The 26,793-nt window shown below is 32.6% G+C and overlaps 1 protein-coding gene across 4 annotated transcripts in view; it reads right to left on the bottom strand.

Annotated features, from left to right (window-relative positions):
• LOC145256851 (four-jointed box protein 1-like) overlaps positions 1-26,793 on the bottom strand; it is a 214,333-nt gene that overhangs the window by 6,594 nt on the left and 180,946 nt on the right. For all 4 annotated transcript variants that reach the window (XM_080115609.1, XM_080115610.1, XM_080115611.1 and 1 more), the window contains exon 5: positions 18,112-18,276. In XM_080115609.1, coding sequence (XP_079971735.1) covers positions 18,112-18,276 — 165 coding nt within the window. The remainder of the gene's footprint in view (positions 1-18,111; positions 18,277-26,793) is intronic.

Here is a 26,793-nt window from a genome sequence, read left to right as displayed (position 1 = left end):
TTGCCGTCTCAACACGTTTTGGCCAAGTAAGTCTCTGGCCGGCTTTGGGTAGGATTGAAACCGCTATCTTCAGACAATTCTCACCTGGAACCGTAGAGATTCAACGTCTCTATCAACTGCACCACGGGCCCCGAGGGGTGATGAAGGTTGAATTTTTTGGTCTTATAAATTCATCTTTATTATTTGATCTTCCATGGTCAGGTCCATACCTAATGGTATATATTATTTTTTAATTGGAATTCATTGAGATGAGTTTTATTTATTAATTAAATTTATTGTGGACTATTATTCTCATTTTTTATTAGTTGTTTCATGACATGGTGAGACGACAGCAACTATGAAAGGCAGTAATTGCAGTAAATGCAGTCAGGAGATTCAGAGTTCCTATCCATTGCAGTTACCACCTGAGAAAGCCAGAGGAATAGTTGGCCGAAATGTTGTGAAATATGGGATTTCGGAATCTCATATTATGCTACAAAAACAGAATTTTAATATTAACATTTTTTAAAGAAATCTATTGAGCAGCAATGTAGGAATCGAGGAAGCGACTATGTGTGTGTGTGTGTGTGTGTGTTTCTGAACACACAAACTCAAATATGTATGTACACATGTGCACTTGCTATATTTTAAATATAACGATAGATAACAGATTAAAACTAGATCATGTAATGAGTTTGCAAAAACTCTTGTCATTTAAGGGTGGCTTTTCTGTCTTCGTAGTTATTTTAGGATCAAGTCTGTCAGAAATCCACATGCTAGAGAATGTGACAGTTTTTAACTCTCCATACGAAAATGTTATTTATCATTAGAAGCTAATATAAAATTTATAGAACTAGCTAGAAAAATAACAATGATAACAAAATTAGAATTAGACATTATAAGACTAGCAAGAAGAACTCTAATTAAATATGTTAACAAACTATGGATCAGAAAGAACAGCAACCTGAACTTTGACGTCACAATGGGGCCCCGGATAGTGCACAAGTAACGGACCTTGTAGGCCTTTATATACTAAATGAACTATATAAAAAGATTCCAGGACTAAGAGGAGGACTATACCGGGATGACGCATTATTCTACTTGAACTTAACAAATAGGTTATTTGAAAAAAACAAACAAAAAATTAAACAATTCTTCAGTAAACTGAAGCTAGATTTAACAATTGATCCAAACAATAAATGTGTAAACTTCTTAGACATAACCCTGAATCTAGACAACAACTCCTATGAACCCTACCATAAACCCAACGAAACGCTATTCTACATAGATCACAAGTCCAACCATCCGAATAGTATGAAAAAAGCACTTATACCTAGCATCTCAAAGAGAATATCCAAAATATCACAAAATGAAGAATTATTCAATAAAAGCAAGGAATATTATAACCAAGCCATAGCTAGATCAGGATATAAAGAACAAATTAAATTTGTTAAGGAAACTCAAAACAATAACATATGTACAGAAAGAACAATAAACAATGAAAGTAAAAACAAATATAATATCTTACAACATGTCGAAGAGGAAATATAAAAAAGGAAAAAAAAGAGCAAAAACAAAGGAAAAAATAAAACATGTAATGAACACACAAAAGAAAAATGAAAAGATAGACCATAATAAAACTGACAGAGAAGTTAAAAAGAAAAATAGAAGGAAGAGCCAAACGTGGTTTAATCCACCGTTCAGCCACCATATAAAAAATAACATCCCAAGGGAATTTTACCAAATTATAGACAAAAATTTCCTACAAGATAGTAAACTAAGTAAGATAATTAACCAAAACACTGTTAAGCTATCCTTCTCAACGTCTGCTAACTTAACAAATACCATAATTGGCTCAAATAACACAAAATTAAACAAATTTTTGAAAAACAGAGATAGGACAGAAAATGAATCTAACAATGTAAAAGAATGTAACTGCCGGGACATTAATGAATGTCCAATGGGGGGGACTGTTTAACGTCAAACGTAGTATACAAATGTGAAGTTATAACAAATAATGAAACTAAAGTATACTGGGGAGCACCGGAACTTGCTTTAAGGACAGATATCGTAATCACCTAGCATCGTTTAAAAATGAAACTGAGAAAGAAAAGAACACCACAAATAACGAAAACAACAACAATATGGATAAAAATGAAAACAACAGTAGAAAGGATCAGAACAATAGTGATAATTACAATTACTATAATGAAAATAGAAACAGAACCATAATAATAATAACGAAAACAACCGAAAAAAAAAACAAAGAAAAACTCAACCACTCTAGCAGTATGGATTAAGAAATTAAAGGAAAATAAAACTGAATATAAATTAAGATGGTCAATAATTGATAAAGGGGAAAAATATAAACCTAGCAAATCAAAAAGATGCAACCTATGTATATTAGAATCTTAACATATATTAATATCAAAAGAAAAATTATTAAACAAACAACTAGATGTAATCCACTAATTTAAAGAACTAGAGCAAAAAAGAGGAAAAAAATAGTAAAAACAAAACGTATAATATAAGGAAAGAAACAAGATGCAAGGGAGGTAATCCTAGATATAAAAAATGATACCATGAGAGTGACCTCCCTATAAACAGAAGGATCAGGTAATAATACGAATTCAAACACCAAGCAAAAAAAGAATATTAAAATAAACATGCATAAATATAAAAATAAAATTATATAGAATTATATGATAATTGCAAAAGGAAAACAAAAAATAAAAAACAAACAAAACTACGGGTTAAAACGGAAAACTATCTTCACATAATACCAAAAGATGGCGAAAGTGAGGAGGCATGACTTTGGAAATCTTTTTACCTAAATACGATGTTCAGCATGTTAAAAATATACATTTTGTTGTAAAAATCTAATTGATAAACATCTGAAGAAGTTGATGGGGACAGAATATTTTTATGGAAACATAAATCGTAAAATTGCCTACTCATCAATGAAACAGCTGTGTAATGGAAAAAATCCAGGAAATAAAAAAGAAAACATGAATCTGAATTTTCAACAAAATTTTACACTATATATATATATATATATATATATATATATATATATATATATATATATATATATAAAACTGAGCTTTTTTCGCACTGACATTGATATTAAAAGCCTACTTTTTTCTATTTAAAAATTATTAAAATGAACTTTTAATATACTCAGTCGTGGATGTGAGTGACTACATGAAGGTTAACTTATTTGCATATTTCTTTAGAAAATGATTGTTAATTAATTACTCATTCATTTTTATCGTTCTTTATTAGACAAATGAGATTTATATAATAGATGATTGGTTCCATTTTACTATTACGCTGAATTCTATTTATGCATAGTTTCTACATTCTGCATAATTGTATAGAAATTAAGATGGAAACGTTCTAGCACACGAAAATATTTTTTATATGTCTCTTTGTATATATATATATATATATATATATATATATATATGTGTGTGTGTGTGTGTGTGTGTGTGTGTGTGTGTATGTATAAAAGTGACAGTGTTGGTATGTGCATAAAATGTATCTATCAAACTCCCCTTCGAATATTTGATCTACAGATTTGAAATTTAATATATAGGGTATTTGAAGCTGTAGCACATTTCTGATTTGGTTTTTAGCCTGTAAAACTCGTTACTAAGGGGGTCAAAATTATGAAAAATAAACAATGACCTTGGCCTAGCATAAGTCGATTTTACCCATATTTTTCTGCACATGCTCTAATTTAAAATTATATGTTAAATAACGTTATTTTTTGCAGTTTTTGCGTATATATGGAATTAGGTCATACGCTAATGGATAAGACTGGAGAGATATAAGTTTTGGTTTTAATGGCACACCAGTAATTTTTTATTTTACTTTTGAAATCTGTACTATATATTATACTAGCAGGGGGGGGGTACCCGGCGTTGCCCGAGTGTTTGTAGGTGTGTGTGGTCGGACGAGAGTGGGGGTGTTAATGAAAACCTAAGAATAAGCGAAGTAAAAACAAAAAACAAAAAAGAAAACAGAAAAACGAACGCGGGGGGTACCCGGGCGGTGGGGGAGGGGGGTAATCAAAACATAAGAATAAAACACAAAAAAACTAACGTAAGGCAAACGAACGATGTTAAATGGAAAAATCGAAAAAACAAAAACAAAAAAGAAAACAGAAAAACGAACGTTAAAACTGCTTTAAAAAATCTGAAAAATGCCCCCCCCAAAAAAAAACACATGAAAAATGGCTTAAATAAGCCTGTTTCGATATTAAAATTTAAAAAATTGGTGGATACCCGGGTGTTTTGGGGTGTGTGTGGTCGGTCGGGGGTGAGGGGTGTTAATGAAAACCTAAGAATAAGCGAAGTAAAAAAAACAAAAAACAGAAAAGCGAACGTTACGTGAAAAAGGGCTTAAATAACCCTGTTTCAATATTAAAATTTAAAAAATCGAAAAAAAAAGACATCTCATACCACGATTCGAACCCAAAACGTTTAGATAATGAACAAACACTCTAACCAACTGAGCTAACACGACGTACATGAAACTGTCAGTTCTTCACATATTTAAACTAAATCAGGTTATGACGTCGTCTGACGCATGCGTAGAACCAATCTCGTCATGAGAGGACAGTTTTTACTGACCCCCCCCCTGTAGAAAAGTTTTGATTTCAGGGTGAAAAAATTAACGTTTTTTGGCTAATTTTTCGATATTTGTCGGTCCAAGGATGGGGCTTTCATACGAGACCGAGTTTGTCAATTTTTGTTCAGTCTGTCGAAAGATTTTAGCAGACATACAAACACACAAACATACATTTTCGCTTTTATATATAGACTAGCGGGGGTACCCGCCGTTGCCCGGGTGTTTCGAGGTTTGTGTGTGCTCTTAAATTAAAAAGAAATCGGGGAGGGGGGGGGGTAAAAAGTTTTGGTAAGTTGGTAGGATCGAACCCGAAGCCCTGAGGCGAAGTTGGAAAATAAAATGTTAAAAAAAATGAACCGTTCGGCCAGCCAGAATGAGTTACTGAAAGATGTTTGAATTTATTTAAGTAAGAACAAGATTGACAGGTGCCCGCACAGAAGTCATAGAGTTAACATTTTGTGCGAGCGTTACGACGACGACGACGACGACGACGTAAGCAAAAGCTATTCAGCAGTTAACATTTTCTGCGGGAAAGTTTTTAATGAGGTCAATGACCCGGTTTATTTGTTTTTACCTAACTTTGGGGAAAAACGACTCCCCCCGTTTATTAGGGGAGTGTATCGTCTCAAAATGGAAGCAACCATCTGATATAACGACGGTATGCCGACATTGACTAAACGTTACATCGTTTTCTAGAGACCATTGGCGCCAGTTATTCGAATCGAGTTTCGCTTTTTTATACCAAAAAACGAAAGTAACATGCAGCGATCCCAAAATGTCAAATATTTAACGTTTCAGTCGGGCAAATTAAATAGACGGGCAACCTCCGTTCGTTACTCGTAGATATAAAATGTTTTAAAACGTGATATAAAATGTTTTAAAAATGAGCGGCGTTTGCGGACATACAGAAAAGGCGAACACACATACATACATACATAAATTTTCGCTTTTATATTTATAGACTAGCGGGGGGGGGGGGTCACCCGGCGTTGCCTGAGTGTTTGGAGGTGTGTGTGGTCGGGTAGGGGTGGGGGTGTTAATGAAAACCTAAGAATAAGCGAAGTAAAAAAAGAAAACAGAAAAACGAATGTTAAAACTTATCTGAAAAATAAAGCGGGGGTACCCGGGCGGTGTGTGTGGGGGGAGGGGGGGGGTAATCAAAACATAAGAATAAGCGAAGTAAAAAAAAAACACACAAAAAACTAATGTAAGGCAAACGAACGATGTTAAATGTAAAAATATGAAAAACAAACAAAAAAGAAAACAAAAACGAACGTTAAAACTTCTGAAAAATAAAAACCAAGAAAAAAAAACATGTGAAAAATGGCTTAAATAAGCCCGTTTCAATATTAAAATTTTAAAAATCGGTGGGTACCCGGGTGTTTTTGGGTGTGTGTGGTCGGTCTGGGGTGGGGGGTGTTAATGAAAACCTAAGAATAAGCCTAAGAAAAACCTAAGAATAAGCCTAAGAATAAACCTAAGAAAAGCGAACGCTACGTGAAAAAGGGCTTAAATAACCCTGCTTCAATATTAAAATTTAAAAAATCGAAAAAAAAGACATCTCACACCACAATTCGAACCCAAAACGTTTAGATAATGAACAAACACTCTAACCAACTGAGCTAACACAACACCATGAAACTGTGTCAGTTCTTCAAATATTTAAACTAAATCAGGTTATGACGTCGTCTGACGCATGCGTAGAACCGATCTCATCATGAGAGGACGGTTTTTGCTGACTCCCTCCCCCTGTAGAAAAATGTTGATTTCAGGGTGAAAAAATTAACGTTTTTGGCCAATTTCGATATTTGTCGGGCGACGGATGGGGCTTTCATATGAGACAAGTTTGTAAATTTTTGTTCAGTCTGTCGAAAGTTTTTAGCAGACACACGAACATACATACATACATACATACATACATAAATTTTCGCTTTTATATATATAGATACCATATATAATAATCGGAAGATATTTGGCTCCACAATAATAAATACAAAATCTGCATGAATTAAAATATAATATTTAAACATATTTTACGACCGGGTAACGCCAAGCGACCTGCTAGTATACCTATAAAGTTGAATTTTTTCTTGCTCTAATGCTGATATTAAAACCTACTTTTTCCATTTAAAATTATTAAACGAATTTCTTAATATATTCATTCATGGATATGCGAACAACTTCATGAAAATTAACTAGCGTGCATATTCCTATGAAAAAAGAGTTTTCATTAATTAATTATTCAAGTTTCAATATATATGTAGAGTATTTGAACCTTGGTTTTTAGCCTGTAAAAATAACTGATTAGGGGTCAAAATTGAAAAAAAAAATTAACTTTAGCTGGAATAACTTTTGGGCATGCGTATACATTTTATGCTTGAAGTTGCTTTATTTTTAACCTAAGCTAAAATAAAGTAACCTTAGAAAAAAGAAGCAGAAACTTTGAGATTAAAAATTTCGCATGGTTTTAACTAACTAGATCAGCACACCATTAAGAAATGCTGTTTTTATCTTTTTCGATCTTAAGTATGAGAAAATTTTTGTTTTTACATTTTTTGAAACAGCAAACAGCTGATGACATTTTATAGTTCATAACCAAGTTTAGAATAAGAAACGCCTTGCCAACAAGAAAGGAATCACACAAAACCCTTAAAAGTATCGTAAATGAAATTAAAAAGAAAATTTTGAGTGAACAATAAAGCATATTTATATTATACATTTTTTTAATTCATAAGCATCGCTTTTATTATAAAAACTAATTCTAAACACTTTTCACAGTTTCTATGGAATGGGCAAGTATTAAATTTGTACAGTTCTCATAAAACACGATTTAAGTAGTTCAAAAATATTTGCTGAGAAAATGTTTTTAAGTAAATAAAGATTTGGTAGTCTGTCATCTGCAATTGGGTCAGTAATGTAAAAAAGCAATGAGAACAAGTATCCACCACTTTTTTTGCTGTGTGTTCACACAGGATCATAAAAAGTTGGGGAAATAGTCACATATTATTTTTAATACATTAGGTAGTTGAAGTTTTCTGGGTGGCATCAGTAGTTAGAATATATATTAAGTATTGGATTGCAAATAAAGTGAATGAGCTGAGATGCTTTCAAGTTTTTACTATTAATGTAAAAAACATCATTCAATTACATTTGCTGGAGAATTGTCTGTTAAAGAGACAAATATTTCAGCAATATATTTTGCTTATATGAGATAAAAAAAAATCAAATTATTTAGTCTTAATTACATTCCCAATGATGTGGGAAAAGGAAATGGAGTTGACAAGGTGAAGAACACCATTCAAAACACTTAAACTCAACAGAAGTGGTATCATGATATAACGCTGATCTATGGTTCGCTGATCTATGTTTCGGTAAGGGACACCTTCACCTGATTGACATGAAGATGGATAGAGATTTAAGAAGAATAGGAAACTCAAAATGAAGTGGTAGTTTTTTCTTTTTGCAACATGATAATGAATTTAAGTACACCACATGGAGAGACTATGAGAGGAAACATATTTATCTCCTTGAGAGAGTAAGTCAATTTCTGGGTCAAAATCCTATAGGATATTTGTGGTGGCGATTTACATACATGTTTCAATAAAAATCATAAACATATGCAAAACAATATCTTTACTTCTATATAAGAATATAAAGATCAACAATACTTTTAAATCTTAACCATTTATTTCTCTACATTTTAACCGTTTTGTATTTTTACCTTTTAACAAATGTATTCTAAAGAAAAAAAATGAGCCTAAAGATCATGTTTTACTTCCTTTTTTTTTTTGCCTTGTTTTTACTTCCGTTTTCTTTGTGTCTAAATGCCTGCAATTGAAGTTCATCACCCCCAAAACGGGAAAATCCAAATCACTGCCTATGTTCCGTGCTATTGACATTATTCTAACTCGTTTAAACACCTTAATCATCCTCCTAACATCATCTTTTGAATCCTAATGTACATTAACTTACTGTATTTTAACCTTAATTCGAACTATTTAATGAAACAAGAATTTATCTTTTAATGTTAGAGGTCAGAAGAACTTTAAGTAATATACATAATATTTACATTTTCTTTACGTTTATATATACTGCATCCATATTGCTATTTACATCTAATTATTTATACTGAATCTTCTATAGCTTATACCTTACTTTCAGTTATACCTGTACTGGAATGTACTATTAAATCATAGTTATATTGCTACTTAAATCGATATTGAATAGATACATATTATTTACCTTGCATCTGCTTAAATATCCAGTTTGTGTATCTAATTTTAATTCCTAATATCACTTTGAATCATACCATAACATTTTATTCTATTCTTAAATTAATATATGATCAATATTTTAACTATTCTTAAACTAATATATGATTAATATTGTAACTATTCTTAAACTAATATATGATCAATATTTTAACTATTCTTAAACTAATATATGATCAATATTTTAACTATTCTTAAACTAATATATGAACAATATTTAAACTATTCTTAAACTAATATATGATCAATATTTTAACTATATAATAACTCCTCTCTTAAATCAACCAGTTGCAAATCTAGATGCTCCAATCGCATCTTTTTACTTACTCCCTCTTATCCATTAATAATGAAATGGAAAGTATAGTAAAATCATTTTCAATTATTTTGAGGAGTATAACTTTTCAATAGATATATAACCTTAAATACTAACTCAACTAATCATAACTACCCACGTAGGAATCCAGAAACACCTTGTTTAGGACTCAGATGTGGGGCTAGCCCTCACGATGATGATGGACCTGTAGATCTTCTCAGGTCATCCGTCTGGAGCTTAACCTGTGCTATTGGCCTCATACATCTTGGCTCTAAAAGGGGAGGGAGGCCTCTTGTCCTGATCGACGACCTTCCTACAGCTGGTGACTTGAACAAATTACTGGTTTACAAACCTAAACTGCTAAAGGAGTAGATAGGCCCTGCCTATCGCCCGGCTTTCATATTCCTTCTTTACCTATTAACCAGACACAGAGGTGCGATCACAGGGACTCGACAGATTCCCAATGTTTTGTCCTTGCTTCCTGACTAGGGCAATAAATGGCATTTCCTATTCCCGCCACATCTCCATCCCTTAAAACTGGGCATCTTGGGGGTGCTTGAATGCCATATATGCCAATGCAGTTAGATTGGGAAGATTTTTGTCTAAAGGGTTGGGAGTACAACTGTGACAGTTTGTCTGGCTGCTGTATTCCGACTGACAGCAGTGGCTTGGATCCCATCAGTTTTGGCAAATAACAAACAGGGTTCTGAACAGAAGAGTTGCTCTATCCCAACCATCATCAATGGGCCTGAGGTAATCTTGTCAGCATCAGACAATACCAAACTCTTTGTCAAAAACTTTGCAGCTAATTCTACCCTATGTGATCAAGGCCACCAACTCCCCCATATCTCCTTCTGTATCTGAAAACATGCTATGCAACATATAAATATCTGGGCATAATGCTGCGAAGCTTATCAAAAACCTTGATTCCAGTAAAGAAACTGGCCTTGACGGCATTCCAATTATAGTGATGAAAAAGCTTCAACCAGAACTAGCTCTCATACTTACAAAGCTGATTAAGCGTTGTCTACAGAATTGCTTCCCAACCTCCTGGAAAACCTCATCAGTATGAACGAATGAACCAGCTAATATATATGGATCACTTGAAACATTTTGCAAGAAAAAAAAAGGAACTGGGGATGCTAATGGATACAATTCGGCATGGAAAAATGCACTGCTAGTTATAAATAAAGGGGAAAACTGTCAGCAAAGGTAGGTATAAAACTACCCAACCAAGTGAAGATGAACAGGACACCTACAAATATTTGGGACCAGAAGACCAGGAAACTTAAGACTATGCACAATGCACTACATCCAAATGATGATGCTGATCGACTCTAGATCGATAGAGGAAAAGGACTGGCTTGTATAGAAGACTGTATGAATGACATAGAAAAGAATTAGAACAATACATAATGCAGAACAAAGAAAGGTTAATCACTGCAGCAAGAGCCCCACACTGCAAGAATGAACAAAACAGAAAATGGAGAGACAAAGGAGAAGACGAGTGAATAAAAATGTGAAGAAAAACAGCTACACGGATGATTAATAAAAATGACAAAAGATGAGACTAACGAAAACACTTGGATATGGCTATGAAAAGGACACCTAAACAGAGAACTGAATCATTAAGTACAGCTGCACAAGATAACGTGATTAGAACCAATATCAAAGCAAAGAACGATAAGACACAAGAAAATGACAAATGCAGACTCTGTGAACATAGAGATGAAACAATAAACCACATAAGTGAATGCAGCAAAGTAGTCTAAAAAGAATATAAGATCAAGTCGGGAAGACAGTACACTGTGAACCCTTCGAACAACTGCATTTTGTTAACTTTCAACCAATCAGCTATTTTTTTCTATATTTTTCTTTATATATTTCCAAAATTCTCAAAGATATTTTGAAAAAAGCATATTTACAGATTTTAGAAAAGTAATTTTGAATAAATTAATGTAATATTTTACAAGTATTCTATGTTTATCATTTTTATTTAATATTGATGGGAATTTATAAAAGTTGATGCAAAGCAAAAACTGTAGACCTGCCTTGTGTGTGCAAAAGTGTTTTGTAGATTTCTATTCATTGCTCTGCTATTATTGATTTGTTGGCCTTTATTACTATTGCATTTGAAAACATCGATCTTTTTAGAAATTAGGGCCGTCGATTTGGCCAGCAGTATATATTTAGTTATTTTATTTATTCTGATCGCGCACACACACACACACACACACACACACACACACACACACACACACACACACACACACACACACTTGAAACCAAATCTCTTTTCTGTAAGAATTTAATTCAGATATGCAAACAGCCAGTAATAAGATCTGGAGAATAGAATAAATGCAGACGCAATTCAAAGTGCAATTCATGTGGTTTTGCCATTGTTATGACAGACTTATGACACAATACTTTTTCTTGGTGAAAGACACCTTTATCTTCTTTATTTATGCCTATTTTTTGTTGATTTCTTCCTTAAAACACACCAATAATTCTATATAATATTTGATTTTGATGGTTCTTTGTTTCTCAATGATATTGATTAACAAAGGATCTTGTGTATCCCAAAATACAGAGGTCAAAGTATTATCTGCAGATGTTTGTGACTTTGGTTGCTTTCGACAGCTTTCACCTGTTGCTGTCCATTCAGTGGCTGCTGATTTGACTCTATGGTGAAATGTTGGATCCAGGTTTCATCCCTTGTCACATACTGATGCACAAACTCCTTTTTATTGTGTTGAAACAGTTGCAAACAACAGTATGAATCATCAAGGCATTGTTGTTTTTAATCAACTGAGAATAAACGCGGCATCCACTTTGAACACAGCTTTCTCATCATGTAAAATAGTAAGCACACAACAATCTGATATTTTCAATTACTCTACTATCTCACACAAGTTCAAGTTTGTGAATCTTTTTGATGTTTTTAGGACAACTGCCGACTTTGGGTGACCTGAGCTCTCAGCATAATTTGTGTTTGCATGACTATATTTAAAGTTAGCATACCACCTCCTAAATGTTTCAGATCGAGTTCGAATAACACTTATCAAGTCATTGCTTTGCTTGAACATTATTTTTCCCATCAGAAATCAATGCTTTATCAACACACAAAATTAAAATTTTGCCATTGCTTTGAAAATATGCAACATTAGCTTCACTTAAATAATTTTAATTTATAAACTGATAATTTGATTCGTCTCAAATTATGATGCAATGCTATTTAATGGTTAGTATTTTATAAAAATCATTTTTTTATTATTAGTGGTGCCATCTGTATGTCAGACCTTGGGCATATTCAGTGATCTGTTATTTATTCAGAGTAAATCATAATATATCTTTGTATACATATACTAAATCACACACACACACACACACACACACACACACACACACACACACACACACACACACACACACACACACACACACACGTGTATGGTGCATGTATATGATAAAATATTGATGGCCGTTTTAATGTTAAGCCGTAAATAGCATGCAGAATCTGCAAAGTGGACAGAAAATAACTGCATTTTTCTGTTTTTGTTCCACCTTTTTTAATCTAAATGGATAAGAAGGAAAAATAGGGATGGGGTAGATATATGCTGCTGGGCTGGTTGTTAACTGAGAAGGGAGCGAGTTAAGTAGTAGTGGTGGAAGTGTGGGTTAGGGTCATAGATCCAGCATAGTCAGTTAATGGCTTGCTACATTCTCTTTAACACCTCGACCTCTTTTCAACTAGCATCAATAAATTATTATTTGCTTTTGCCTCCAACTTGGTGAGATTTTGGCTTGGCACCAATTCTCTGCCACATATTAACACAGATGCAAGGCATAAAGATTTTAATAGGCATGCCAATGTGAGATCCATACTTCTATTTGGTAGGTTGGCCGTTCTTGCAGAGTAGATTCCATAGGAAGAAGACAACCATATTACCGTGCTTAAAAGTGAGGGAACATCCACACTCTCACTTTCTCTCTTCTGTTTTGATGAGTCTGAGGAGAAAACGACTCTTTGGGAATATTAGTTGTATTCGAGTGATCAGCTAAACTAAACAAAACTGTAATCTTCATTCATAGCAGACTGGAATTTTGTGTTACGAATCAATGTTATTTGACTGTAGAATAAAATGCACAATCCTATTTCAACATGAAACATTTTTCTCTACAAAAATATCATTATAATTCCCAATAAGTTCGGATTCTTAAAACAAAATCTCATCGGAAAGGCCCCTGCCCTATAAACCCATTCTGCATGCTATAATCATGTAATCAGCCGATATAATTTCTTTACTTACAGTCTATTTACATTCTTGGCATGCTCCAGCTTCTTGTCTCAGTGATTAATTACTCTTATGACACAGAGAAATCCCATTGTTTATTATAATGAGCAATCAAATTGTTTGTGCCTCTTTGAATTTTTTAAAACTCAGACACATAATTTATAATCTTTTATTAATTTTTATATCGAAAATAGGCAAGGTATAATAATATAGAGAAACAATAGAAGAATTAAATAGAAATAAGATATATTTTATTGCTATTTTAAGACATATGTTTCTTTGTTACATAAAATTCAAAACGGTAACCATTACACATTATTATGTTGCATAAATATAAGATCGTTTTATTTTGTTATAGAGTTTTCAATTTCTGTTGTAAGGACTTGTGTTTTTTTCTAATTGCTATGATGAAGTGGCATTCTTAAATATAACAGTAACTTTTTACCATCAAGAACATTGGCTTCACATACTGAATTGTATATTCTTACTACAGGATGTTCCAAACAAATTTAATATTGTTTTTATATTCTTTCATTTCCAAACCATATAAAGTATTTAATAGCAATAAAATGCGATGGATAGATGTGTATTATTGGTGGATTTGAGAACTGGAAATCATCAAAGTAAAGCACCGGATTTTTAGAAGAGGGTGATCTGCATTGTAATGATTTGTGCTAGATTAAAAGAAAATGTGCTCGGTGCTCCTTAAATACCATAAAGATCATGAGATGGAAACTGAGGAATTGTAATGGAGATGTTGAAACAGTGGCTAGCAGGAAGGATCATAGCAAGCATATCAAAACTATGTCTGCGCAACAAAATTCATTGAAAACTTTTAAAATATGGCATGATGTGTAAAGCTATGTGGATCTTTGCAAAAGAGATGGGCATCAGATTGGTGATGATGAAGGAAGTTCTCCGAAATAAAAATGTCAAAAGGGTCAACACTCAGTGACAGACGAAAGAAAAGCCAAAAAAACTCCTCAACAATGTCAAACTACTGATGATCTGATTCTTCTCGGGACTGGTTGCCTTATGCTCAAAATAACAGATGCAATCTCATGCATCATTGAAAATAAAGTTGCATTGTGCATGTTTCCAGCAAAGATCATGTCATGTCACCTCACATTTTCAAAAAGGGACTCAGACTCAATTCAAATAGCTATATCAAATTGCTTTTGACTGTTGACAAGCATTGGATAGAGAAGGCGATCATGCAAAAAAACAAAAAAAAAAAACAGCAGTAGCTGCTTGAGAACATCCATGACTTCATCAGTCTCAACATCTACCCCCACTCCTATCTCGCTTGACTACAATCCCACAAACTATTAGGAGTCATTTACAGTTGAGAAAGACGTCGGCCATACTTTCTGCAACACCAAAGGTGAGTTTATTGCAAGAATTAAATTAATGTTCAGACCTCTCTTGAAGAGTACTATGAAATTCAGTTGCTCCAGATTCTGAATGTGTCTGGAGGCCATGATGAAAGTTCATGCAGGTCTGAAGTGAACTGGATTCAGTAGAGGTCCTCTTAGGGATGCACTCTGAATTTTGAGAATAAATCAATTATTGGCCAAAATATGACGTTTTTTCCTACTGTTCATTTTTTTCAAATACCTTATATGTACTCTTTCTATTACACAATATCATAACAGGTTGAATTGCCGTTAGTGTAACTATACAAACAAGTACTTCCAACTGAGATCGAAACCTGACTGTATTGACAACAGGTGGGCGTCTTACCACAAGCTTACTTGAATTGTATGAAGTGAATTCTAGATGCTTATATTTATATTATTAGTTGAAAGTTCTTTATACCTTAAAAAGAACTATGTATCATTGTTTATATTCATCAACGATTTCACTTACCAGAGTATTCAACCCACGATGAGTGAAGGATATGAATGTGTATTCATCACACTCACCTTTACTGCGTGCATGCATGCTTACTTGCATGTGTATGTGTCTCTCTCTCCTTTGTGTTTATTTGATTAAGATCAAAGAGCTATGTGAGCCACTGTCTGAATAGAGTGCTCTCCTTAGTACACTCTTATGGATTTTATTAGTTATTTTGTTTTATGGTATATCAACACTTTTTCCAGTTATTTTATTCCAAATGAAGTGATTTAAAAAGATTGATTCAACACTGTAATATATTCAAATATTTAAGATTTTATTTTGTGTATGAATCGTTGGGGATGAATTTGTTTCATAGGCATAATGTCTGGACCTGAGAGTAATAGCAAGTCGAGGGTTATTCTACACTCCTCCAAATCCCCAAATTGGATCCTCATCATCGGATTCAGTTTGTGCTATACCCATGGGTAGGGTTGTGTGAAAAAGCTGATTTATTTATTTATATTATTTTCATATTTGATCTTTGTGTATCATGGTGAGGTTTGATAGGGTTTAGGAATAGAGTAGACAGAATAAAAGCTAGATAAAGGGGGTCATCTGATAAAGATTGATTGTGCGGTTGTAGGATGGGATGAGGTGGCTTTGAGGACAAGAGAATTTTTTAAGTTGTCTATTTTAATATATGTGCACATTTTCTTATACCCTTTTTTTATTTATCTGAAACTATATTTTCTTAATATGTATTTAGAATTTCTTTATTTTACCTCAATTTTGTGTAAAACATTAGTTTTTATTTAATTTTTTTTTATAAAAAATGGCATGAAATTATTCAATGATTAAAATGACATAAAATAATATTATCAGTCAATAGTGTTTCTTTAATCCATCTAAAATTTTGTTTTCTTTCATTTCTCAAAAATGTTGATTTGTGATTTGTTGCCAATAATGAAAGCACATTGAAGAAATATTTTCATGATTTTGGCAAACAGATCATCTAAGAGTCTTTTATGTTTTGTTCTTTCTGTTAAGAACCACTTTCACTTAAATATCTCGTCTATATTAAATGCCACTGATGCTTATGATTTTCCATGCAAGCAAGACTACCAGACATATTATGGTGGCACATCTGTGACATTCATTCAAATGTTTTTTTTTCTTTTCTGCATCTCGATTTCTCTTTCAATATCCCTTTCATAAAAATAAGTAAGAATAATAAACTACAAATAATGCTACCTGATGGATGCATTCTGTTCAATTCTTCATTCTATACAAGATGTTTCCATTTTGCATTTAAAAAGTGATTTTATAGGTGAAACATCTGTTTTCATCTAATGTTAGGTTAGGGATGGGGCATTACTGATTAATAAAAGTTTAGGTACTTTTTTTAGACATCAGTATTGGGATATGATTGACTCAAAAAGAACAGAAAATTATTATTGATTTTTTTTTTTTGCTTGGCTGTATATAACTTTTACTGCTTTTTGTAAAATTGTTATATTGTATTACTGTATTTTTATAAAAAAATCATGCGAATATATTAACATACATGTGTGTTGCTTCCACTGTACTGACCTTAATCGTCCTGCCCATTGTTCAAAGTTGTTATTCGCTTCTGCAACAAAGAATTCTTTCTCCAAATAAAACCATAACTCCAGTTTAAAAACAATTAAAAACGTTTATTTTTCTTTGGAGGTTAAAATGGTACTCGATTTCTTAGGTTGAATAGCAGATTATTCAGACTACAATTCTCATCTCTGATGTTATTCTCACAATATTTCGGCTGATAAACTCTTCAACCTTCTTCAGTAGTATCTTGTCAAACTCAAAGTCTATGTGTAATTTCGAACTGAACCCTTTATTTAATCCACTACAATATTTACTAAGAAATACATGAAAAGTATTCCAAGTATGTGTGCCTACACGAAAGAGAGAGAGAGAGAGAGAGAGAGAGAGAGAGAGAGAGAGAGAGAGAGAGAGAGAGAGAGAGAGAGAGAGAGAGAGCGGGGGGCAGTAAAATAGAAACTAATATTAATTAAGAGTCAACTGAAAATATGAATAGAGAAATAAAAAGGAAGATAAAGAAAAACAGATCCATTGTTATAATGCTTTCATTCAATCAATGATAGAAATCTGATTTCAAGTTTAAGTTTTACAAATCAACAAAATATGACAAATCAACTACATAAACATTTGAGCAAAACAATTTGTAAACTTAAAAACAAACGAAATGTAAAGAAGAAATGAAAAACGAAACTAACCCGACGGTGGTTAATGCACTCGTAACACCAACGCTTTCAAATCTCACTGATGATCACTTGACATGTGTAACGTTTAGTAATTAACACTTAAGCTATTCAACATGTTAAACGCAAATACATTATAGAACGCGGGGCACTAACTATATCAAATTATCCTGCTGTGATTTCAGTAACAAAAGAATTTTAATGGGAACAAAAATGCCACCCTACAGCCAGAGTTGCTGAAGTATGATGATAGGCTTCAATGTTTTTCGAGAATCATTCATGTAAAGTCATACTTTTCCAACTGGAGTTTGAACTCCATTATTTTCAAGTTTCATAGTGCTGTTTAACTCCACAGGATGAAAAGTATTGCTTCTTGGCTTATCATTATATTAAGCAACATCAGTCTTCTTCAGAACTTAGGTGAACATATGGAAACATTTAAATAAATGAATATGATAGATAGAAATTCTGAAGAAAAAAAATAGTTAACAATAGAAAAAATTTAAACAATGACTTACCTGTCGTAATTACCAGTAAGATAATCAAAGATGATCATACTACCCCATTGCACAAGGTCTGATAATGTTGTATCGTTTAATTTTAACGTTTGTAGCTTTTCTTGCGTTAATGGTTCATTTTGCAAATATGCATTATAGATCGCTTCTGGCATTTTTACATGTGACCTGAAAAACACAGAAAGTAGCACAATATTAGACAACAACATCATCAATAGTTTTAGAGCAATGTTTCTGAGGTACTTTTAAATGTACTCAGAAGTGATACATCATATAAAGAACCATTTGAAAGCAAGGCAAATTGTTTCTGAACATTCGTCATTGTTTAAGCCATAATAGTAATTTAAATGAGATCATATGTAATCCAACCTTGGTTGGAGTCTTGTTATACACACCTTGAGAAAATGTGCTCTAACCCTAAGTCCCGGAAGCTACACTTTTAATTCTATCTAGTGGTGGACCTCTCAAGGGTGACTATATTCTTACTGGTCTCTGGAAAATACCAATTGGATGCTCGGAACATTCAAAACATGCACGACCCTAAGTTTGTGTGGCAACACTGTTTACTTCAGCCGGCTGCACATCGCTTCAACTTCGTTTTGAGTTCTTTTCTCAAAATGGCTTGGTCTGTGTCTTCATCGTCTGGGTGTCAGACAAGATCTGAAATCAACTACACCTTCAATTCGACAATCAACAAATAAAGAAAAAACAGCGGACATCTTTCTTCTCTCTTTTTTTTTTACAAAGAAAACAAAACTTATCAAGGCCCGGAGGCTATTCGAGGATAAAGGTTAATGTGTATACAGTAGTCAATTGGACAATATTGTAGTAATCGTTAGTAGTGGAAATTTGGTAAATTTCATTACTTAAGGGGACGACTCATCAAGAACTTGTTTACATTGGACTTGAAGACAGCAAAATTGTAGTCAGTTGGAAAGCAGGGAAACGGAAGAAAGTTCCACAGCCATGCAGTTTTAAGAAAGAAGCTTTGTTGATGGAATCTACGTTTGGGTTTAGGCACAGATAAAGAGGGAGGGGAGTTATTGATAGTGGTTTCATAGGATTAGCAAATCTCTCAATGGTGGCTTCCTTTCTATGGAAATTGCTTTGACATATCTAAGGCCTTTGATAGGGTATGGCGTAAAGTATATGGCATAGAGTATGGCATAAAGTATAGCTGGAAACATCTTCTCAATTATTAAATCATTTCTCTCTGATAGATTCATAAGAGTAGTGGTTGATGGGCAGAAATCAGCTCACAGTATTAATGCTGCAGTCCCTCAGGGGTCAATCCTAGGCCTAACTCTCTTCCTGATCTACATCAATGATCTCCCAAATCACATCCTAAGATCATTAGTAGACATTTATGCTGATGACAATATCATCTATGGCAACACTTCAAAGGCTTTAAATAGCCAAGTCCTCTCTGATTCTATCTCCTCTGATCTTGAGCACATGATACAATGGGGAAAAAGGTGGCTGGTTAATTTTAATGCATCTAAAACCAAGCTTCTATCTTTACATCACCAACATTCTGCTCTCTGTCTGGTATCAATTGAAATGAATGCATCTCAACTTGGAAAGGCTCCATGTTTTGACAAGCTTCTGGGTCTGACTTTTACTCCTGATCTGAAATGGAACACGTACATCAAATCTACTGCCAAAATTGCTAGAAAAATGGTAGGATCATTTTACTACTCCAGTAGATATCTCACTGCTGATGCAATTCTCTACATGTATAAGAGTCAAGTACGTCCAAGGATGGAGTACTGTTGCGACATCTGAGCAGGAACCGCTAGAAGCACTTTATTCTGCCTTGACAGAGTTCAGAATATACTTTGTAGCCTAGTGGGAGATGTGCTTTTCTCTTCCTTGCAATCTCTTTTCGATAGAAGAGATGTTGCGAGCCTGTCTCTGCTTTGTTATTATTTTCATGGCTAGTGCTAGTCTGAGCTCCAACCTATGTTTGCCCTCACCAAATCTTCATGAAAAACACTCGTTTAGCTGAAACCACTATCAATAATTTCCCCACTCTTTATCTGTTCCTAAACCCAAACGTAGATTCCATCAATAAAGCTTCTTTCTTAGAACTGCATGCCTGTGGAACTCTCTTCCGTTTCCTTGCTTTCCAGCTGATTACAATTTTGCTGTCTTCAAGTCCAATGTAAACAAGTTCTTGATGAATCGTACCCTTAAGTAATGAAATTTACCAAATTACCACTACTAACAATTACTACGATATTGTCCCATTGACTACTGTATACTCATTAACCTTTATCCTCGAGTGGCCTCCGAGACTTGATAAGTTGTGACTCCTATGTATACCCCCCCCCCAAAAAAAAACAGTTTTATTCTTTTACTGGTGTTTTCAGTAAAAGTATTTAATTGAAATAAAAAGAGTTCCATGCCGAAATCTGCATGATTATAATCCTCTGCAGGAAATCTTGAGATATTTATTTGGACAGGGAAATAAATCTTGCTCAGTTTGAAGTAAATCAAACAAACAAGTAAACACACTAAAAACAAGAAAAAGATCGAATCGAGTAAAAAAAAATTACCGGAAAATCATGTTTATGAGAGTTTTTATCCGTTCCCAGTCATATTGCTGTTCAAAATGACTGAAATATGACCATGAAAGATAAGGACTTTTGTTTGCGTGTATTGCGTTGAGTTATTATCATACTTTTGACAGTGCATGGACAAGTGGAGTACGGATGCAGTCAAAGAATTCTGATTTGGGGCGAGGGGTGAGTATCACTCCATTTGGAAACGGTCGTCGTTTTCAAGTCAGTAGAAGTAATACATCAATACTGTAGGAATTTAAGATTCTTCATAATCGAATGAAATATGTTATTCACGAAAATTTAAATGATAAAATGGAATAAAAAAAAAAATAATTTAGTTTTTAAATATTTGGAAATGCTATTAATCCTCAGTTTCTCCAATTAAGTGAAACGAGTGTGTTAAGAAGGTGGGGTTTTATATTTTGCATAAAATGAAGATAAAAACTTATAATAATACGAATAAATTAATGCATTAATCTAATGGTTATTATATTATTTGATCATATAACTTATTACTAGTTTGTCAGTAACATCTCTCTGACCAATATGCAAAATGTTTGTTTGTTAACCAATACTAACTACCAAAGTTTCGTATAAGATAATTAACTCGATATGATTTTTTAAATTTAGCTACTTTTCATAAATTTACTTTATCGACAATAAAGGTAAAATATTATAACTTGAATAGCGAGAAAAGGTAAAAAAAAACGTCTTTTTTATAAATTTAGGTGTAAACTATTTTCTTAGATGGAGTTATCTGATTGGTTAAATGCTTTATTATATATAGTTTAGTTCCGGATGAAAGAACATTTTCTGAAAGCCTTTTAAAGTTATACCCAACATATCTAATCGATTTTCGTTTTCACTTATTATTAGACACTTTGTTTCATAATTAGGTTATTGCTAGCCTATCACCAAAATATGAATTCTTTGTAAATAAATGGATATTAATTAGCATTATTGACAAAATTAAAAAGTTTTACGAAAGAACAAATGGAAGGAATAACAATTTGACAATTCCTCAACTGATAATTTACAAATTACAAAATTTTTTTACTTGTATTAATGTTAAAATCAAGTTAATTTTTTTAATTTCGATACTATTTTACATTTCAAAATCTTAGATTATTATAATGCATATATTTACAATTGGTGTCTTATAATGAATCATTTCATTAAAATTCATTTAAATTCATTTAAAAATGTTTCGTGAGTAAACTCCTGTTGATGTATTATGATTTACATATTGCAAGAGTTAATCTTAATATTTGGTCTATTATTCAAAATAAGCTGATCTATAGATTTGTCTATTTGGATTGACTCAAACTATTACATCCATCAAAAACTACTTTTCCATTAAGAAAATACATTGTGATACGATATTTATTTGATTTAAAATTATTGAAAATTAGTTTTTGTTCCAACAACTAAAATTAATTTTCAATAAGACAATACATTTATCGACTAAACATTTTAAAAGCAATTCAATTAAATGAAGTCACAACTATTTTATCTTCCCGGTGCATCAAACTAAACAATAAACTTTTTTATTTGACTTTGCGTATATTTTAATTTAATGCTCTTTATTCCTTTATCAGTTTTGTATTATTTTGTTCCTAACAAAACTGCATTGATTTCCTCAAAGTCAATGAACTGCATGTTATCATTATTCTCAGCTTAGTCTGAAATATAACAATTAATAAATAATTTATGTGCTTTTTGTGAAATCAATGATGCATGATATTCATTATTATGCTATTCTTCTTAGTCCAGATAATTTTAGAATCTCACAGATTTTTTATATAAATAGTGAAAGAATAGAATGTTATTTTAGTAATCTTGCAGTATATTATTGCAGTCAAGAATTAAAAAATACAACAGATAACTTACTAAATTTAATTTTCTACCTACTTATAAACTTTTAATGTTCTGAAACTGTTTCTCAGATTTGATTTGATTTTAAAATTAGAATTTGCTTAAAGCCCTCTTATTTGGCATTTGAAGACATTTGTTTGAAAACAAGCCTGTTTGGCATTCTGTTTTTGGTGTGCTTTATTCCTTAAAACAAAAATAGTTTAAAAAAGTAACTTGCCCAACCACTAACCAGATGTCTGAGTGGCATGCCTCACCTGGAAATAGGATTAATAGTACGATGAGTTATTATTTGTCTGGTTTTACTGTCTTTTCAGTTTTCATTTAATCGAAGCTAAACGACCACCTCCAAAGAATTGGCATGATTTTTTTCGTGTTTCGATATGTCAACTTAACAATGATACATTCAGTTTCCAAACTTTAAAAGACGGTATAAAATTTTATTTTAATGCGTTTAGTGAAAGTTATGGGTTGATTTTTTATTTTATTGTTCGGCTGTTAACTATACTGCAATATTACCGTTATTTCAAACTCTCTCTCTCTCACACACACACCGTCTGCGTGTGTGTGTGTTAATAATAATAAATCAACCCTGGGTGAGGGCAAGAGGATCGTTTACATTACTGTGTTTAGGGTATGAGAACTTTGAAAAACAACGCAACCCTTTTGGCATTTGTAGTGTGAAGATGATTTTTCATTTATTTTTATTTTTTGCATGAAAAGAAAAACAACTTCTATGGTTTAGGGAGGAAGGCAAAGGAGATAACTTTTTACCCTAGAGTGAAAACGTGGAGACCCGGAAAAGAAAAGGTTATCAATGGCAATCTGGAGTGGGAAATTAATTTGCCAAATAAGATAAAAGAAGTGCAAATGTATGAAAGGAAGGGGATGAAGAGGGAAGAAATGATATGTTAAAAATAGAAATAGCTTCAGACAAAGGAATTATAGAACAAATAAAATTGATTTGAGATATATAAAAAGAATAGGGGAGAAACAGGGGGACAAAGAGAAGATAAAATAATGATCATGAGAATAAAAGAAATGATGAAATACAGAAAAATTAATACAGAGATGAAAACATAAGAAACAAAAAGGCAAAAAATAATAACATTTAAGAATATTTTGAAATAAAAATTCATTATAATTGAGGATTTATATAAATAAAGAATGTACTACTCTTATTAAGATTCAGCATTGATAGTACCATCAAAATTTAAATAAATCTATGTTTTCAAGTCTTTTGTATTATAATCGCATACAAAAAAAGCCTCCAAACTTGCCAACGCTAAAACTAAATTATATTAACGACTTTTTGAAAAGATATATATTAAAATGATTTCTTGAACTTACATTGTATTTTTTCCTGAAAAGTGTTTCGCTACTTAATTTATATGTTCACCATTTTCATCCAATGAACTACAATCTATGAAACAATAAAAAGACAATAAATAAATTGAGATAAAACTTGTAATCGTTGATCAAGTCGCTAGATGTTAGATAAAAAATTATGAAGTTGTTGTTCAAATGCTAATCACATGATTACAAAGGCAGAATTGATCGCAGAACAGTTAAAATATCATAAAATTAACATTTAATTTCCTGTTTAAAATTGAGCCTAATTATTTTCAATTTGTCATTCACTGATTCACATTTAATTATTTTTTCTGGAGCGAATTTGAATGATATTCCGTTGCACCTTTTTCACCGTAAAATTATTTTTATGTTTCAGACGGTTGTAGGTAGATTCGTTCGTTCCTTATGGACTCGGAAACAGCTGGGTAGATTTTTAAAATATTTCATACAAAGGTATTTGATGTGCCTGAGAGTGTTCATATTATTTGGATTCATTGGACTACTGTTCTCTTCTTGAGTGTGATTTCACAACGTTTCGGTCGATGTAACCTCCAACCTTCTTCAGGTGTATCTCATTGAATTCGGGAATGTTTTTGTCAAACTCGGGAATTTGGATAGAATTTCGAGTGAAACCCTTTATTTACATTACGGGGGTAGCATGCTCATGTTCCGTCAGTCATGACTGGATAGAACACAATGCAAGAACTGGAAAAATCAATTGTAAAAAGTAATATTCTCCTGAAGGTTGAAGGTTCAAGCCTCAGTGTGGGCGACTGAAAATATAATTGCGAATCTCTGGGATCTCTATCCAGTCATGGCTGACGGAACAAGAGCATGCTACCCTCGTGAAGTAAATAAAGAAGGTCAGAGGTTACATCAACCGAAACGTTGTGAAAATCACACTCAAGATGAGAACAGTAGTCCGATAAATCTAAATAATGCAAATAACCAATCCTCATACAACCTGAGAGTGTTCAAACGTAGGTTTTGTATCAGAATTCGTCTGACAAATATTGAAATTAAAAAAATTCGACTAAAGAAACAAGTTTGATTTTTACCACAGTTAATACTTTTATAGAACTTTACATCACAAATGCATTCGAGAAGTTTTATCACCGCACAAGCAGAAAGGCCCAGCCTATAAAACCAATTGTGCATTCTTTTGTAAGACGGGGGAGCATTCGAAATGAATGTTTCTTTTTAGAGCATAATTGAACCATGATATTTGACTTTTATACATTTAACTTAAATACAAGAGATTATGCAAAAATAATTTCAGAAAATTAACAATGAAAGGCACACATTTGAAATGAATGTTCCAGTTTAAAACACGATGAATCATGATACTTGACTTTTGCATTTTAAACTTGAATTCAAGCCATTATATAAAAATAATTTCATAAAATCAACCATACGTTCGCTACAGTGCAATGTGGATTAATTCACTGCAAGTAGTAATGTAAAGCTTCTTTCCAGTGTATCTTGGTGGGTCCCTGACTAGAGTAGGCAATTAGTCGATTTGATTGAAAATGGGCAATTTCACTGATTTTTGAGAACAATAAAAATGATGATCCCAATTCAATCTCGGGCAACGTCGGGTCTCCCTGCTAGTATGTAGAAGTGGTCTGGAAAGGCCGCAGGGGAGACAACCGAACAAAAAACCTGTAGCAAAATTCATCTTAAAGCAGTGAAACTAAAGGTGGCTTGACATAACACTATATATACAAATGTATGCAAATTTGGACATATTTTATTGCATTGAAAATATAGGTTCTTTTTTACCAATTGTCATAAAATTTTAACCATAGAATAGTATTTTAATCTTTAAACAGCCTGCAAATTTTGATGTAGTTTCGTCCGATAGAACTAAAGATATGAGCATTTCAATATTCAATTTGGCTGCGAGTGTAGTTATATCCATATATATATATATATATATATATATATATATATATATATATATATGGATATATATATGAATATGAATAGATATGAAGACACTACAGACGGCCAAAAAAACGGCCGTGTAGCCGAAACAATAATGTAACTTAACAGAAAGATACGGTAATAAAAAATAAGAAATAAAACGCATATTTGCTCTACAACAGTATTGAGCACTTTCTTCAGTTTTTATTAATTACCATCTCCACTAAATATATATATATATATATATATATATATATATATATATATATATATATATATATATAGAGAGAGAGAGAGAGAGATAGATAGATAGATAGATAAAAGTGAAAGTGTCTGTGTGTCTGTGTACATTTCCCTACACAATATCTCTGTCAATTTTAAGTCTACAGACTCGACATTTGGTATACAGGGTACTGAGATTTAGGAAAATCTATATGATCGGTTCTCGGCCAGAAATTTGGCTGTTAAGGGGTCAAAGTTCAACGATTTGACCTTTGAGAACTCTACCAAACTCCTCCGACAAATTTGGGTATAAACACTTGAAATTTTAGATATAGGTTCCTTGGACATGGATCTAACGTAATAACTTGATTTGAGCCCAAAACAATAAATGTTAAGGGGTCATAATAGGGGACAAAGTTTTAAAAAAATTGACCTCTGCGGTCTCTACCAAATTACTCAGACAATTTCTGGTCTAAACATTTGAAATTTGACATAAAGGGTATTCAGAGATAGGGCAAGCTTTTTAATCGGTTTGGGTCGAAATGTTTTAGTTACCAATATATAAATGTATGTATGTATGTATGTTTGCCTAAAACTTTCGACAGAGGCGACGGATTTTTACAAGATCAGTATCGTTTTGAAGTTTGACCTTTCAGATGACAAATATCGAAAAATTGGCTAAAAACATTAATATCTTCACCTTCAACTGGGCACTTTTCGCTTTTTTCGCCGATATTTTCGAAAATGA

This window comes from Euprymna scolopes, chromosome 3 (assembly GCF_053919585.1).
Source record: "Euprymna scolopes isolate OS-2025 chromosome 3, ASM5391958v1, whole genome shotgun sequence".
In the NCBI taxonomy this organism is placed as follows: Eukaryota; Metazoa; Mollusca; class Cephalopoda; order Sepiida; family Sepiolidae; genus Euprymna; species Euprymna scolopes.
The sequence above is the reverse complement of the archived record's forward strand: the minus strand, read 5'-3'. Positions and strand labels throughout refer to the sequence as shown.